The following is a 14,995-nucleotide window of genomic DNA, read 5'->3' on the forward strand; positions in this document are numbered from 1 at the left end:
ATAATAATAATAATAATAATAATAATAATAATAATAATAATAATAATAGTAATAATAATAATATTATATACCAAACAGGTCATAATTTAAAACAATTCTAATATATATATATATATATATATATATATATAAATTGTATATATTTATTTATATATTAATATAATAATGATTATTATTATTTGTTCAAAAGCATATAATGATTTACAATAAAGTATTTAATTATTTGGGCGTTTATTCAAAAAAAAAAAAAAAAAATTTTATTAAATACGTAATTGTTAGAAAACCATTGCTGATGGTGGTTTCTTATAACAAAAATGTACAAATAATCGCAGTTATGGCAACAATAAAAATAAAAGAAGAAAATCATTAGGGAGCCACTCGCTTTGGAAACATATGCAAGAATAACTAGTTGAGATCAAACGAGGTTGTTACCCCCATAGGGTATTTCGTCTTTTCAAAATTGTTTTACATAATCCCATATTTGTTGACACCACCATTGGTAACTTGGGTTAATATTTTTGGTTGCTTAAAAACCAGTTTAATGTGTAAGCAGCTTGAAATTAAATTTAGTTGCTTTTTACCTCTTTCCAAACACATATTGCAGTTATACAGTTAAAAATGGTAAAAAAAAAAAAATATACACAACAATTAACTATTGACATCTATCAATTGATATCTTTTAACACTATGTTTTGGAGTGACAATTGATAACAATATAGTAGAAAAAGTAATTAAGAGTGAGAAAGAAAAAGAGAAGTAGGAACAAAATGTCATATGACATTTACCTTTCTAAATAGTTATAAAATACATATCATATTATGTCATTCGAATCTGTAGACTAAAAGTTAGTTGTAACATATGACCACTGTAGCTGACATTAGACACTAAGACCATATTTTATTTAATGGTCAACAATAATTCAAAAATATAGATTAAATTATTGAAAACTATTTAAAAATTATTTAAAGATTGTTCAACAATTCAACTTTTATATTAAATTTCATTTTTAAAACATTATAAGTGAATTTAACTACACTGGTCATAAAACAACTTAAAACCTATGTGATCAAGTTCATAGCTAATATCACAGGCATTAAATATCAATCTAGTGTTAGATGTTAATGTCTAATGCAGTACTATGAAATAACATTCAATGGGCATCCAGGAAATCAAAATTAAAATCACCAAACGTCTGTTGTTTATTGTTAAAACCATTTTTACTGTCATTAGCGAGTGGCTGATCAAGGAAGTCAAAATTAAAATCACTTGGGCTAAAGGTGTTACGAGGTGGCAGCCCATTATTAGTGTTTAGCATAGTTGTTGGATTTGCAACAGGTGCAGATTGCATTGCTGTGTTAGTCTGCTGGTACTGCTGCTGATGAGGATTTGTTCCATAACTAGGTGCCATATTACGTTGATAAGGGTTTGCTGTGCTCATTGTAGTCTGCTGTTGAGCGAATGATTGTTGTTGCTGTGCTCGCATCATGGACGGGTGCTGTTGAGGTGGAGGCTGTTGTTGTTGATGGTGATGTTGAGGATGTTGTTGTTGTTGTTGAGGAACCATTTGTGTATTACTAGCCATACGACTAGGGCCACCTCCAGCCATTTTTACATTCATTGCTTGAGACATCTGAAGATTCACAGACATCTACAAAAATAGTTTCAATTAGATATATGGCATTGAAAATATAAATAAAATATGTACATAAGAAAAAGTAAGTACACATACAAAAATTAATATAATAATTATAAAATAAATCATAAAACAATAAATATTTTGACTATTAATATAAAATACATTAATATTTATTATTTTAAACAGATAAAATTTCTTGATTTTATAAGTTCATAAATAAATAAATATCATAAATAAATGTTTGGATACATATGAAAATGAATACCAGTAAAAGCATATAATATTAAATAATTTTAGAATATAGTTATTCAATATGAAAATTATTAAATATATACACTAATAATAATATAATTTAACAAGAATGATCAAATACTACTATTAATACTAAAAATAACTCAACATTTTGTACTTTTGATAGAATATACAATTATAGTTGTAAGGTAAATCTGAAAATACCAACTATTTTTGCCATTTTTTTAAAAAAAATGTTATCGTAAGCGTTTAATAACCAAAACTAAAAATTCATTAACACATTTTAAATGTTGATTAAAATGTAAAAATTAATTAATTTTATAATTCTTGAAAAATTTATGAAAACTATTCAATAAGGAGATACACAATCTTAATAGAATACAAATAATTTATAAAATAATATCACTCCCTCAATAAATTAATTTAAATTACCTGATTATTTTGAGACTGCATAGTTATATTAGCATGTTGTTGCTGTGCCATGGTCTGCTGTCCATTACCCATTCTGGCAGACATATGTTGCATTTGTCCAGCCATTAGATGAATATTGTTCGGTCCTGTTTGACATGAGTTCATACTTGGATTTCCATTTCCATAAGCAGCATTAATATTATTAACTGGAGTGTTACTCGATTGATTCATATTGACCACTACAAATAAAGTACATCAAATATAAAAATACATCACATTAATAATATAATTAAAAAATAATAATATATTTTAAATAATTACTTGAAGCCTGAGATAATGTGGGTCTAAATTGATGGGACTGCTGTTGTGGTTGTTGGTGCTGATGAGATTGTTGCTGTTGATGTTGTTGGTGTTGCTGTTGTTGGTGTTGGTGTTGCTGTTGCTGATGCTGCTGCTGCTGCTGTTGCTGCTGTTGTTGCTGCTGTTGTTGTCTAGCTGCTAATAATTGCCAATCACTGTTAAATGCTTCTGAACTGGGTGTAACATTTGGTGGTCGTTGTAAATTTCCAGAACCAGGGTACATCATGTTCCTTTGAACTGATGACATATTACGATCATAGCTGCCAGCCATTTGACCACTACCACCACCACCACCACCAGTATTTGCCATTTGAGACCGCAGCATAGGTCCTAATAACATAAAATAAAATATAATAACATAAATAATAATATAATAACAATATATTATACATTATATATAATAATATAATAACATAAAATGTTAATCATTAATTCACATTCTTATTCATAATAAAAAATAAAAATTTCTTACCAGAAGGTGGAATAGGTTGCTGTTGAATAGGTCGTCTAGATTGAGCACCCTGTGGTAAGGACTGCCGAGCAGGTGGCATATATCCTTGTGCAGCAAACTGAGTTTGGCACATACCCATATTTTGGGCAACATTAAGCTTGTATTCAGGAGGAGGTGGTCGACATGCACCAGGACCCATCATGTTCATTTGGTTCTACATTTTTAAACAAATATTCACAATATTAATAATAAGTATTTTAAACACATGAATACAAGTTGTAATAATAAATATATTTACCGGAGCCCTGTTCATGTGTTGAGGTAACATGTGATGTTCATTATTCAAATTAGACTGTTGCACATTAGTTGGAGGTCGAATATTGGTAGGACTAGCTCCTGCGCTGAGCAGTCGGGCTCGCTGTTGGGAAAATGTCATACTCTGTGATTGAGTCATATGCATATAGGATTGCTGTCCATTATCTCCACAATTTGAATTATAGTATTGCTGCATAGGTCCTCCGCAGTTTGATGCTGCTGACGAGGCGACTGAAGCACTGCTCATAAGTCGTTCTTGGATAGCCTGTCCTTGACCAAATGCCTATAATAACATAGAATTTAATGTTTAGAAAAGTTAGATAAAATTTATAAGAAATAACACAGAAATTATATATCATGGTATTATCTTATATGGCAGATAAATGCAATAAAACACAGATAGCGACACAGGGAAGTTTGAAAACTAATTTTTAACATACTTTACAAATTGTCTTAACATGTTAACCAGCAACTATTATACATTTCATAAACTATAACAACAGTTAACAAGTAAATAAAACCAACATTTATCGACATATTAGTTATCTAACATTTTCTAACTAATGAAATAATCGACAAGAAAAATCATCAAACCGTCCTAATTCTCTAAACTGTTTGCCAATTTTCAAAACTAATTTTGTAAAATAAGTAAACTTAAATATGCATTTAGGCATTCAGCAGCATAAAAATATGTAAAAATCAAATTTCATTAAAAATATGGCATTATGTCATTTGTTATTGATATAAATTTTATAATATCTCCATATTTTATAAAACAATATCAAAGTATATTTTTGTATACTTAATTAAAATTTTATCAATCGACCGATAATTGAAAGAGGCGAGGATATAATCGTTTTAAGCCCGATTCATACTCACGAGACAAAATATTTTATCAATTAAATACAGTAATGCACACCACAATCTCCGTTTCAAGCAAATAATGTTTTGTCGGTCTGTTGGTGTCTATCAGAATCAGTCTATTTAAAATATACATATTATTACGTACTCATATATATAAATTAAATTTGTAAACGATATTGTTTGCACTGATACAACAAGCCTAATTATTATAGACATAATACAAAGATACAGTCTTTATATTGGACGATAAATATATTATCTATACATATAATATGTAATAATACCATCACGGCTAATCCTCGAATTTAAAATTGTTAAACATGTTGAATATAAACCATTTCCGACCGTTGGAAATGAAAATTTGAATCAACCGAGTACGTTTCTGTCGTTTCTTGTCGGTCATACGTGAATTGGACGTAATTTTCGTCTGTTGTATCGTGTCGTGTCGTGCGAGTGTGAAATCGGGCTTTACTCGTATTATTAGTTCTCGCATTCGCGCAATTTAGAGCGTTATTAATTTATTATTATAATTTTTCTTCCTTCTATGTTTGATAAAGCATAAATTGTATACGATTAACAATTTATGCTTTATCAAACATAGAAGGAAGAAAAATTATAATAATAAATAACGCTCTAAATTGCACCAAGCGCGTATATAATGCGGTTTCACTAATTATTATTTATTATTACCCAGCATTAACAACAACAATAATAATAATAATAATAATAATAATAATATGATAGGTGTTACGTTAAAACCGGACGCGCCTTGCTAATAAGAAAATACAATATATTATAATAACACCAGTGCACTATTATCGACGATTACGCGACAGTCCAACAGCAATATTCGTAATGATGAGCGACATTCAAGATATTAATCACATCAAATATGAGTGTAGTGTATATTAAAGATTAACAATAAAAAATAACAACATCGATGGTGTATAATAAGGCCGGGTAGGAATGGAAAGCGAGCTCAAACAAATAATCTTTAAATTATTTTCGTTTGTACGTAACAATATCGTAAGTCGTTCACAAACGTGCGAGCTTTAGAACCGATTCAAGGAAGCGAATCTGAAATGTATTATTTAATGAACTGCACACCACCGTTACTTTGTTGCCAAGAAGAGAAAGAAAACGGAATAAAAACAATAAATATCGCGATATGCGTTTCAATATTCCGGTGGATAATTAATATCCTTGAACGCGGCCGGTTAATTTATGTGTCAGCAGCGGACGACGACGGTTTTATATTAATTTATTTTTCGTATTTTAATCGGTTGTATAATTTTTTTTCCTAAACGTAATACCCACAATGGTAAACGGTAGCGGCGGCGTCGGTAGTGTTATTATGATATATAAATGCAGGAAGTCGACATTGTCTTGCATAATAAGCCATCGGCGACACAACACGGTGGAGGTGGTGCTCGGGTGTACACAACAGAGCGTGGCGGTGTATACGTGCGCGCACGTTACGAATATTACACTGTTGCCAACGCACGCGGCGCACCGTTTTTCGGATGACACTTGGATTTAATTAAAAAACCATTACGCGCACACGAGATGGTCCCCGCGCCGGTTTTGTAATTCACAGAAGTACTGCGTGTGTTACACGGGGTTTTCGATAGGTTTTATTAAACGTACACGTGGTGGCTGCTGCTGCTGCTGCTGCTGTTGGTGGTGACCAGAAGAGAGGTGGCGCGGCGGGTTTTCAGTACTATTCAATTATTTATTTTTTACCAGACCCGGACTATTTAGGCCGGAATAATTAAGCCAACAACCAAAAAAAAAAATAATAATCCTAATCGAACGGGCGACGTCGTGGAAAAGCGGTGAAGAGGATAGGAGTAAGGGATAAAATAAAATATACTATTATTATGAGGCCAAATACCTCCGTTCTAGAACCTAAGTCGTAACGTGGCTGTGTGTGTGCGGGGGAGTGTCGGCGATTGCACGTCAGCACGGTCAAATCATGAACTATTTACCTATCCTATATCTTATATGTACATTATATATATATATAATGATAGTTGGATAACACTACTGTTACTTCATTCGAGAAGAGAAAGTCAAAACACAGGAAGTAAAAATGTGTAGAAGAGAAAAAAACACAGCAACGACACTGTGTACACGCATGACGTATCCATCGTACGTTGAATATAACAGTTAATGCGCACCCAAAGATAATATGTTTGTACGTGCAAGTGTGCACCGCTGCACGTCTTCGGAAACGGAATAATATTGTATTCAGTCAGCAGAATTTGAAAGCGAGAAGAGGAGGCATCATAATGAGAGGAACACGAACGGTTGGCGGATGGGTGGACGCTAAGACTTCGCCCACTTGAATCTCCGCGATATTACATCGATATACGACGACTTTCGAGTGGATAACGCAGCAACCACATGACGAAAAACGTAACAAAACAATATTAAACACACACGCGTACGCGATAATAATGGACCACCGACGCCACTCGTATTTTTATTTTACTCGGACAAAAAACACACGAAAATAACAGCACGAGGAATTCGATTCCAACAGCTATGTCGGAAGGACACCGTAATATACAAGAGTACTACAAGTTGAAATATTGTATTATTACTCGGCGACGATGATTTTAGTCCTAGGAGTTGTGCGGTGTATCGCTCTCGGAAAAAAAAAAGTCGAATTCAGTTCTCGATTGTGTACTGAGGTAGACAACACTGACGAGACGAAGAGAAAAGTGTCGGATACCGTGAAAACATGAGTTATATATTAAGCAAGGCATAACATAGTTACCTGTTGGCCCTGTTGGCTAACGTGAACTTGTTGGGATTGGGTCATCTGGAATGAGGTGACCACTTCCGGACTGGCGGCGTTGGGCTGCTGCGGCGACAGGACACCGGCGGAAGCGGCTCCTGGTGACGGGGTTATCCTCCGGGCCGCAGAAACAGGATACTGAGGACTCCCGTGCCCGTTGTACTGGTTGTACCGGGACTGAGGAGACCGCAGTGGTTGTTGGGGCTGTTGCTGCTGTTGCTGCTGCTGCTGTGGCGTGGGTGGCGGCAACTGTTGTTTCTGTTGTCGCTGCGCCGCCACAGTCGGTTGCTGCTGCTGCTGTTGCTGCGGCGGTTGTTGCGGCTGCTGTTGTTGCTTCATCCTAGATTTGGGAGGTTCCTGAGGATGGTAATAATTATTATTCTCCTGCTGTTGCTTTTCTTGCTGCTGCTGCTGTTGCTGGTGGTACATGGAGTTGACGGGAGACATCATGTTATATCCGTTGGGGTTTGGAGTGCCCACGGGAGTGCTGGGCGAATGGATAAAATCGGGCACGGAACCAGGTGACTGGTAAGGAAAATCGTAACCGCATTTGTCAGGCCTTTGCTGTTGGTTGTTATGCTGTTCGGCTAACTGTTTTAGCGTTTCAGCAGCCACACAATTCGAATAGTTGTTGCCACCGCCACCGCCACCTCCACCACCTCTTTGCTGTTGCTGCGGGTGTTGTGGTGGCTGCTGTTGGTGTTGCTGGTGTTGTTGCTGCTGCTGCTGATGTTGGTCGTACGGAGACTTGACCGGCGGCGTGCACCTGGACTCTGGTTCCGTTTTGATGGGTCGTTTATCGCACAAGTCCACCTGGTTGAAGTCGGCAGGCGTGATGCCCTCACTGTTCAGATCGGATATTATCTCGGTCAGTGTATCCGTGTCGACGGCCAACATTGGTTCGTTGGTGTCGTTGTTGATGAACGACAGATCATTGAGATCACCGTCACCGGGGAAGTCCATCAGGTCTGGTTGTTCCTGTTTGCACTCGTGCATCGGGTGGTCGACCGGAGCACCTGGCGCCCCCGCAGCAGTTCCGGTTGGCACCCCGCCACCGGAAGCGGTGGGCACAGTGCCACCACCGGTGCCGGGGCCGCCACCAGCTGACTGTTTTGTGGTCACGTCGCTCTGCACGGACGTGTTGACCGACGTCAGCGTAAGATTGGTGGAGATCTGTGCGTTGTGCTGGTGTTCACTAGTGCTAAACTCGAGTTCCTGGACGATCTTCACGCTGAACTTAGCGTTGTTGCTAGCGTCGTTTTTGGAATGAGGCGATTGTTGTTGCTGCTGAGGGCCACCGTTACCGTTACCGCATGGCGGTATGGGTACACATTTGGGAGGCGCCGGCATACCGTCGTGGTAAACACCGTCCGATCCGTCCATGTCTTCGCTTGACGGTCTTTTCGTGCCGAATTTCTGTAGAAAAAAAAACCATTATATTTATACGTTGGACTCACAATAACTCTATTATATTCTAAAATGGAAAGAATACGTATGCGCACGTGCGCCGATAAAAGTTCGGAAGTTTTCTTTTTTGTTTAAGAGTTCCGGAACGTGACACAAAGAACATATTACAGAGTCCGATACTACTTTCTCCGTACATGAACATCATCGTCGGGGGAGTGAAAAAGACATTCTCTACGTGTAGTCATTAGATATTCATATAAAACCTAAAGCCCATAATTAATTTGTAAACGTTTTGGTCTTCGAGATTGATTTATTGTGGATGAAAAACGAGATTTAATTAATGACTAGATGTAGTTATGCAAAACTAAAGAATGTTGGCCTACTTTATGTCACTATACACCTACTATTTTGCACAATCGTTAAAACATAGTGTTCCAGTCGAATGTCGAAACACTGGTGGGGCTAATGGACACTATTATATTTCATGGAATAACAGTTATTCTATATCTATATAATATTTGACTCACATTTTAGGACACTTAAAATATAAATATTAAGGTGTTCAATTTTTTTTTTTTTTTTATCGCTCGTTTTATATTCGTTACCAACAACTAGGATAGACATCATTAAATTACTGGTCAAACATCGATCGGAGAATGATTGTCTTATTATTATACTAATAGCGTACAGGCAACACCAGAGCTGTTAAACGGTCATCGACCTATAATACAGTGGCAGAGGCACCGCAATGGTGACAGCTTGCATACAATTTTTTTTTTTTATTCCAGGAAGTCAATTTCTTGTGTTTACTCTTCTCTTATATATTTGACCACTATAATTGCAAAAGTGGGAAAATCCCTATGACGAGTGTACTTTAGCGGGTTTGAAAATAACTGGTATTGAGCTACGTACTACGTATCGACGAAATGAATCAAATAAATATACGTGTATGAGATTATCAATGAATCAATGTCACTTATATCAAACAGTATAGCAGGACTGTTACAAAAAAACGCCAACATTTTCTAAAACTTTATTAAAATGATTTTTATTAAATAAAACAATTTGTCATCGGATGAAATAATAGAATATTGTAATAGACTGTTGCGTAAGAAAATAATTAAACACGATTCTCTGGAATTGGAAAGAAAATTCTGTATCTTTGTCAAAATAAAAACATTATGATATCGCGTAATTGGAGCGAAATGAAAAATAAAATAATAATAAACACCGGAACTTTGGCGGGAATTTTTATGCGCGCTAACCAGAAAATTTCTGCGATTATTCATAATGAAACTCACCGTAAGTACCCGGTAATTTCAGTGAATTATTATTTTTTTTTTATTGAAAAAAAGTAGGTCATGCACATTGTAAACGTGCAAATTTATAATACATAACTATTGATACACTACTCGACATTGGCCGTTTTCTAGTTATAAGGTACAAAATAGTGTTTTTTTTTTTTACGTGCGTCCAGTATTATCCAAGTATTATCACGAACGACACACACACACCGTACGTATTTAAACATTTCAACGTACAAATATATATAAATATTCACACACGCAGTATCACCGTACAGAGGGTTAATCAATACCCGTCGACGGAGGTGGCGGAGCTTTCCGTCTTTATATGCATGGCGGTGGTGACGGCGGGCGGCGTGCGCGGTCTCCTATAGGCTAATCAGGACGAAATTCTGTAAGCAAAATTTTCCTACGACTCGGAAATCGATTTAATTTTTGGAGTCTGCATTGACATACCATACATCGGCGACCGCACATACATCACACGGTACCACTAGAAGCACCACAGTCCTGTGCTGTACCTCGCGCCCGATAATAAATCGATTTAAATTGTACAATCGATCCATCGTTAATCTCATCCCCAATATATATTTTGTTATTGTATGGGGTCAACATCAGAAATACGTAAGTCACGTATTCAGGATTGGGGGTTCCATGGGGTCTATAACCTCCTAAATTTTTCCGTGCTTGCCCATAAATCTTGAGCGAAAACACACCAGATTTATAAAAGCCATAAGAAATAAAAATAATAATTTTCATCTAAAACGTAAACATTTCTGATTTCGGGTGGTCAGAATGAAATTTTTTTTTAGACGAAATAAAATTCTATCCATGTGCCCGATATTCGTGTTCGCGAAAACTATCGAGAAAATAATCGATTAGCCGCCGTCTCGATGTCAAGACGGAGCACACGCGCGCACCGCGAGGTTGTAGAAAACGGCGGCGGGTGTAAAGCAGTATACTCGTCGAGTGTACGACGCGTGTAAAAACGCGGCGTGTACACAAACACGCGCAGCACGTGTGGCGTCATGCGGTCCACAAATACACATACGATACCGTCGCGCGTTCTCTCGTGAGAGACGACGGCGCAAGCGTCTTGCGCGCACCGGCGGCGACGTCGTCCTGACCGCCAACTTCACCACCCTCTCACCGCTGTCCCACCATCGGGGTAAGGGACACCCTCTCGGCCGGGCGACCACCGTAACTGTTGCCTACACAGTGCGCCGTCCAATTACGCATATTGACGCTCAGCCGCCGCCTCCGCCACCGCTATCACCACCACTCATTCACCGACAACGACGGACAGAAGAGTTGTAAGAATGGGATACGACTGATGCTGCAGCTACGGTGACCGTGTTGTACCCGTGTAATAACATTATAGACGTCGTATGAACGTGAAACGTCAGAGTTCCATTAAAACTATAATAAATAAATAAATAAATATCAACGAAATCGATTAATAAGAGGGCGGGAAAGGGATCACATACCGAGCAAACGTGTTTATATATGGTTAGATATGGCTGGATCACGGTTATCTAGATATGCTGGGTCGATGTATTCTGTTTACTATTACTGTTGGCGACAGCTAATTTTTTTGATTCGGATTCAACATCGCGGCGCCGAGTTTTTTATTTAATTTGTGGCGCCGCTCAGCCCTAGTGAAATCTATAGGTTGCTATATGTATTGTTTGAACAACGCGATAAGTAGACCCAAATTAAAACCCGACGTCAATATTGAATAAAATATATGTATATAAATTAAAATTGATATACAGAATAGTGTTCTGGTTTGAAAGAACAAATGATTTTTTTTTTCCCTCATTAACTGACTCTCAACCTATCCCCACACGATCACAGAAAATTTGCTCGAAGTACATACATGTAATATTTTCATTACGTAAATGTGGTAAAATGAACTCAATTTTTATTTTCCAGCGGAATGTTATTAATACTAATTTAAATCGTAATAATTATGGTTATACCATTAGTAACCTAGCGTAGTAACCTGCCGACTCAAATATTTAAAAACAATATGATTAAAGAAAAATTGTAGCTTAATGATTATGTATTCAACTATATTCACTCTATATATTTAGAGCAATTTCATTGTCTATGTTGATATTTTTTTTCTAGTTAGATGACAAAATTAAAACCTAGGCAAGTTCTATTTTTGACAGTATTTGAAATTGATTAATCATCATTACAATAATAATGAAACTTAATTATATAAAATAAACAATAAAGGGATAAAATAAGAGTGTAGAAATAAAAATATATACAAAAACAAAAATGAATTTTACTATAATTCTTAATCCCATTTATACCTTACAAAAAAAAAAAAAATAATGAGTATAATTGAAGAAGTTTTAATTAACAGTTATATGAATTAAATAACATCATTAATTTAATGATAAACAACCTATTATAAAGGTTTAATAACATATTTATGGATTCAATTTGAATCTAATACAAGTTATTTGTAAAATAAAACTAGTTCTTAATTAAATAATGTACTATAAGGTATTTTCAATAATTTAAACAAATATTGGACCCGAATATCATATAAGTATACTGATACTACTTAATTTTGTATTTTACATTATACTTTAAATTAAAAAAAAAATAACCTACAATAGCAACAAAAAGTGACGGTAAATAGAAATGGGATTAGACTTATATACAAGAGAAAGGTATATGCGCAGTATGTACAACGTGCATAAGACAAGATATAAATTCCTCAGTACTACTATATAGTATAAACCGTAACAATTTATTTCTGGACGCTAAAATCAGATACAAATATCGTATCAAAAATATATTTGCATATATATAATACATTTTAAAATAAAATTTACTCGTGATTCATTGTGTCTTGTCTATTTAACTTGACTTTACTTCTAATTACAATTATATAATTTAGTTATTATGTACAATGTAGAACTTATAAGTGAAAAATAACTTAATAAAATTATATTGGTCAGATATAATGAATTCAATTATTTTCATAAAAATTATATTATTTTTTTACATGATATGTTATAATATAAACATACATATACATAATTTGTTTATAAAAGAAAGGTTTTTTATGTTCACAAAATTTAGTAAAATTAGAAATTGTGCTATTCTTTTAACTACGGTTAAACATAATATCAACAAATTTAACGCAGCATAAACTATTTGCATACATCAATTACATTTGAAGTACGTAGAAAATCATTCGTATCGAACTGTAACATAAATCCCAATAAAAGGGACTTATCTAAACAATTTTTAGGCTTCTATATTATTCACAATATTGCTTTAAGGGTTAAAAATCATTTACCTTGATTTTATTCGTTAAAATAATAATCAGGTAAATAATAAAAATATATTCACTACTTATATTCTAGCACACAAGAACTAAACACAAAATAGATGCCAATTTTAAAAAAGTTGAACATCATTTTCACCAAAAACATAATATTATCAACTTTTACAAAGAGTGCGCGGAAAGCAAACAATTGAATGATAATGCTTAACATTAAATATTTTGTGGGGATGAGAGTACTCTTTACCGGTAAAGTAGGTATCGTCGTCGAGGGGACTAACGTAGCGAAGTGACTTTTCGCGTTCAACAGCGAGGGGAGCACTTAAATGTATTATACACGCACACAAAAGTATAAAGGTTAACACAATTGTGTCTTGTAAACGGGCACGGCATCGATACAATAGGCATACAGACGTTGACCGACCGGGGAAATTTAAATACATCATTATTTATTTGTTTTTCTCGAAAGTCAAATCGATGTCAACGCAATATTTTTTTTTTTTTTTGCGTTCGTCACTCTCATTGCATAGGCGGCATTAGTGTGTAAAATACATGTATATGTGTATTAGAACGAGAATCGTATGCAAAATTACAAAATTCGATATTTTCTCTTCCAAACACCGTGTAGTTATTGTCTTTTAACCTCGGACAGTTCGAACACAGTTGCAACATTTCCCCACCCCCCACGCGCCGTAGTAGTCGTTGCGCACAGTTTCGTATTTGTGTTATTAATGTCGCAACCTCGGCCGCAGAGCACAATGTAATTTCATTTTATTTTTTTTTAAATCTATAATGTCATTTCCATAACACGCGTACGCTTGTACGATATTATATATATTTTATCCAACGATGCAAATAAATATATCGAATTTGACGTATCACAAAACGATCTAAAGTACCATCAGGTAAAAACGAATGCAACCACATATGCATCCCGATGGACGAACATACATCAGTCTCGTTTATTTTTCTCCTTCTGGAGCAGCCAGGTCCTCTGTATAGTTTAAAAAATAAGAGAAAAATTCGGCACCTGCCTTATCGATTTTTATTGCGGACATACGAATACACGCATGCACGCACGCACGGCGTGCATAATATAATATTCCTTTTTCTAGAAACTTCATACGATGGAATAATAACGGGGGCTTGTTGAACGTAGTGCAAGCAAACAGACACACACACCACGAGCGTGGCGGTGACGAATATAACAATAAAAACGAACGCATTTTGTCGAAGGGGATGTGGTTGCGCGGATAGCTAGGGCAAGAGAGATGAGAAACATAAAAAGTTAGAAAGAGAGACAAACACAGGGAACGAGAGAGTCGGAGAGCTGCAGCTGCGGATATTCAATATTGGCACCCTTTGACCCCCACCTATTAACGATGCGCGGCATGTGTGTGTACGGTGCGTGCGTGTGCGAGTATGTACGTACAGAGCGCTACTGAAAATGGTACGGGATCACGCTGTATACATACGACGAGTCGGCGGTTCCTTTCCCATCGGCGAGTAGTGTACAACATTATACAGAGAGAGCACAACATTACACTTAACGGTGGTACAAAATTAAGCACATCATATATTCACTACCTATACACATTTAATATTATAAATAATAATACTAAACAACACGCGCATACATACACAATAATTTATAACAACGAGGATGACAAAGAAGAACACTACGTGTAACACACATATTTTCCACAACCGTAGACGAGCGCGCTTCTAAGGGGTATAATAATATAATAATATATTTTGTACAATAAAAATACCGAAATGAAAAAAAGAAGATCGTCCCCGATCGCTTTATTTACACACACACACACACACACACACACACACACACACACACACACACATACTCACGCTCGCACTCAATCGT

General features: G+C 35.7%; 1 protein-coding gene across 2 annotated transcripts in view; it reads right to left on the reverse strand.

Moving 5' to 3' along the window:
* Window positions 1–961: 961 nt before the first annotated feature.
* LOC112683306 (GATA zinc finger domain-containing protein 10-like) overlaps window positions 962–14,995 on the reverse strand; it is a 31,154-nt gene continuing 17,120 nt past the window's right edge. For both annotated transcript variants that reach the window (XM_025554277.1, XM_025554278.1), the window contains 6 exons: window positions 7,072–8,508; window positions 3,409–3,708; window positions 3,132–3,324; window positions 2,621–2,989; window positions 2,321–2,538; window positions 962–1,648 (listed from right to left, as the gene is read on the reverse strand). In XM_025554277.1, the coding sequence (XP_025410062.1) occupies window positions 1,151–1,648; window positions 2,321–2,538; window positions 2,621–2,989; window positions 3,132–3,324; window positions 3,409–3,708; window positions 7,072–8,508 (3,015 nt within the window). In that variant the 3' untranslated portion in view covers window positions 962–1,150. The remainder of the gene's footprint in view (window positions 1,649–2,320; window positions 2,539–2,620; window positions 2,990–3,131; window positions 3,325–3,408; window positions 3,709–7,071; window positions 8,509–14,995) is intronic.

Source organism: Sipha flava, unplaced genomic scaffold, assembly GCF_003268045.1.
Source record: "Sipha flava isolate LNK unplaced genomic scaffold, YSA_version1 223_pilon_pilon, whole genome shotgun sequence".
Taxonomy (NCBI): domain Eukaryota; kingdom Metazoa; phylum Arthropoda; class Insecta; order Hemiptera; family Aphididae; genus Sipha; species Sipha flava.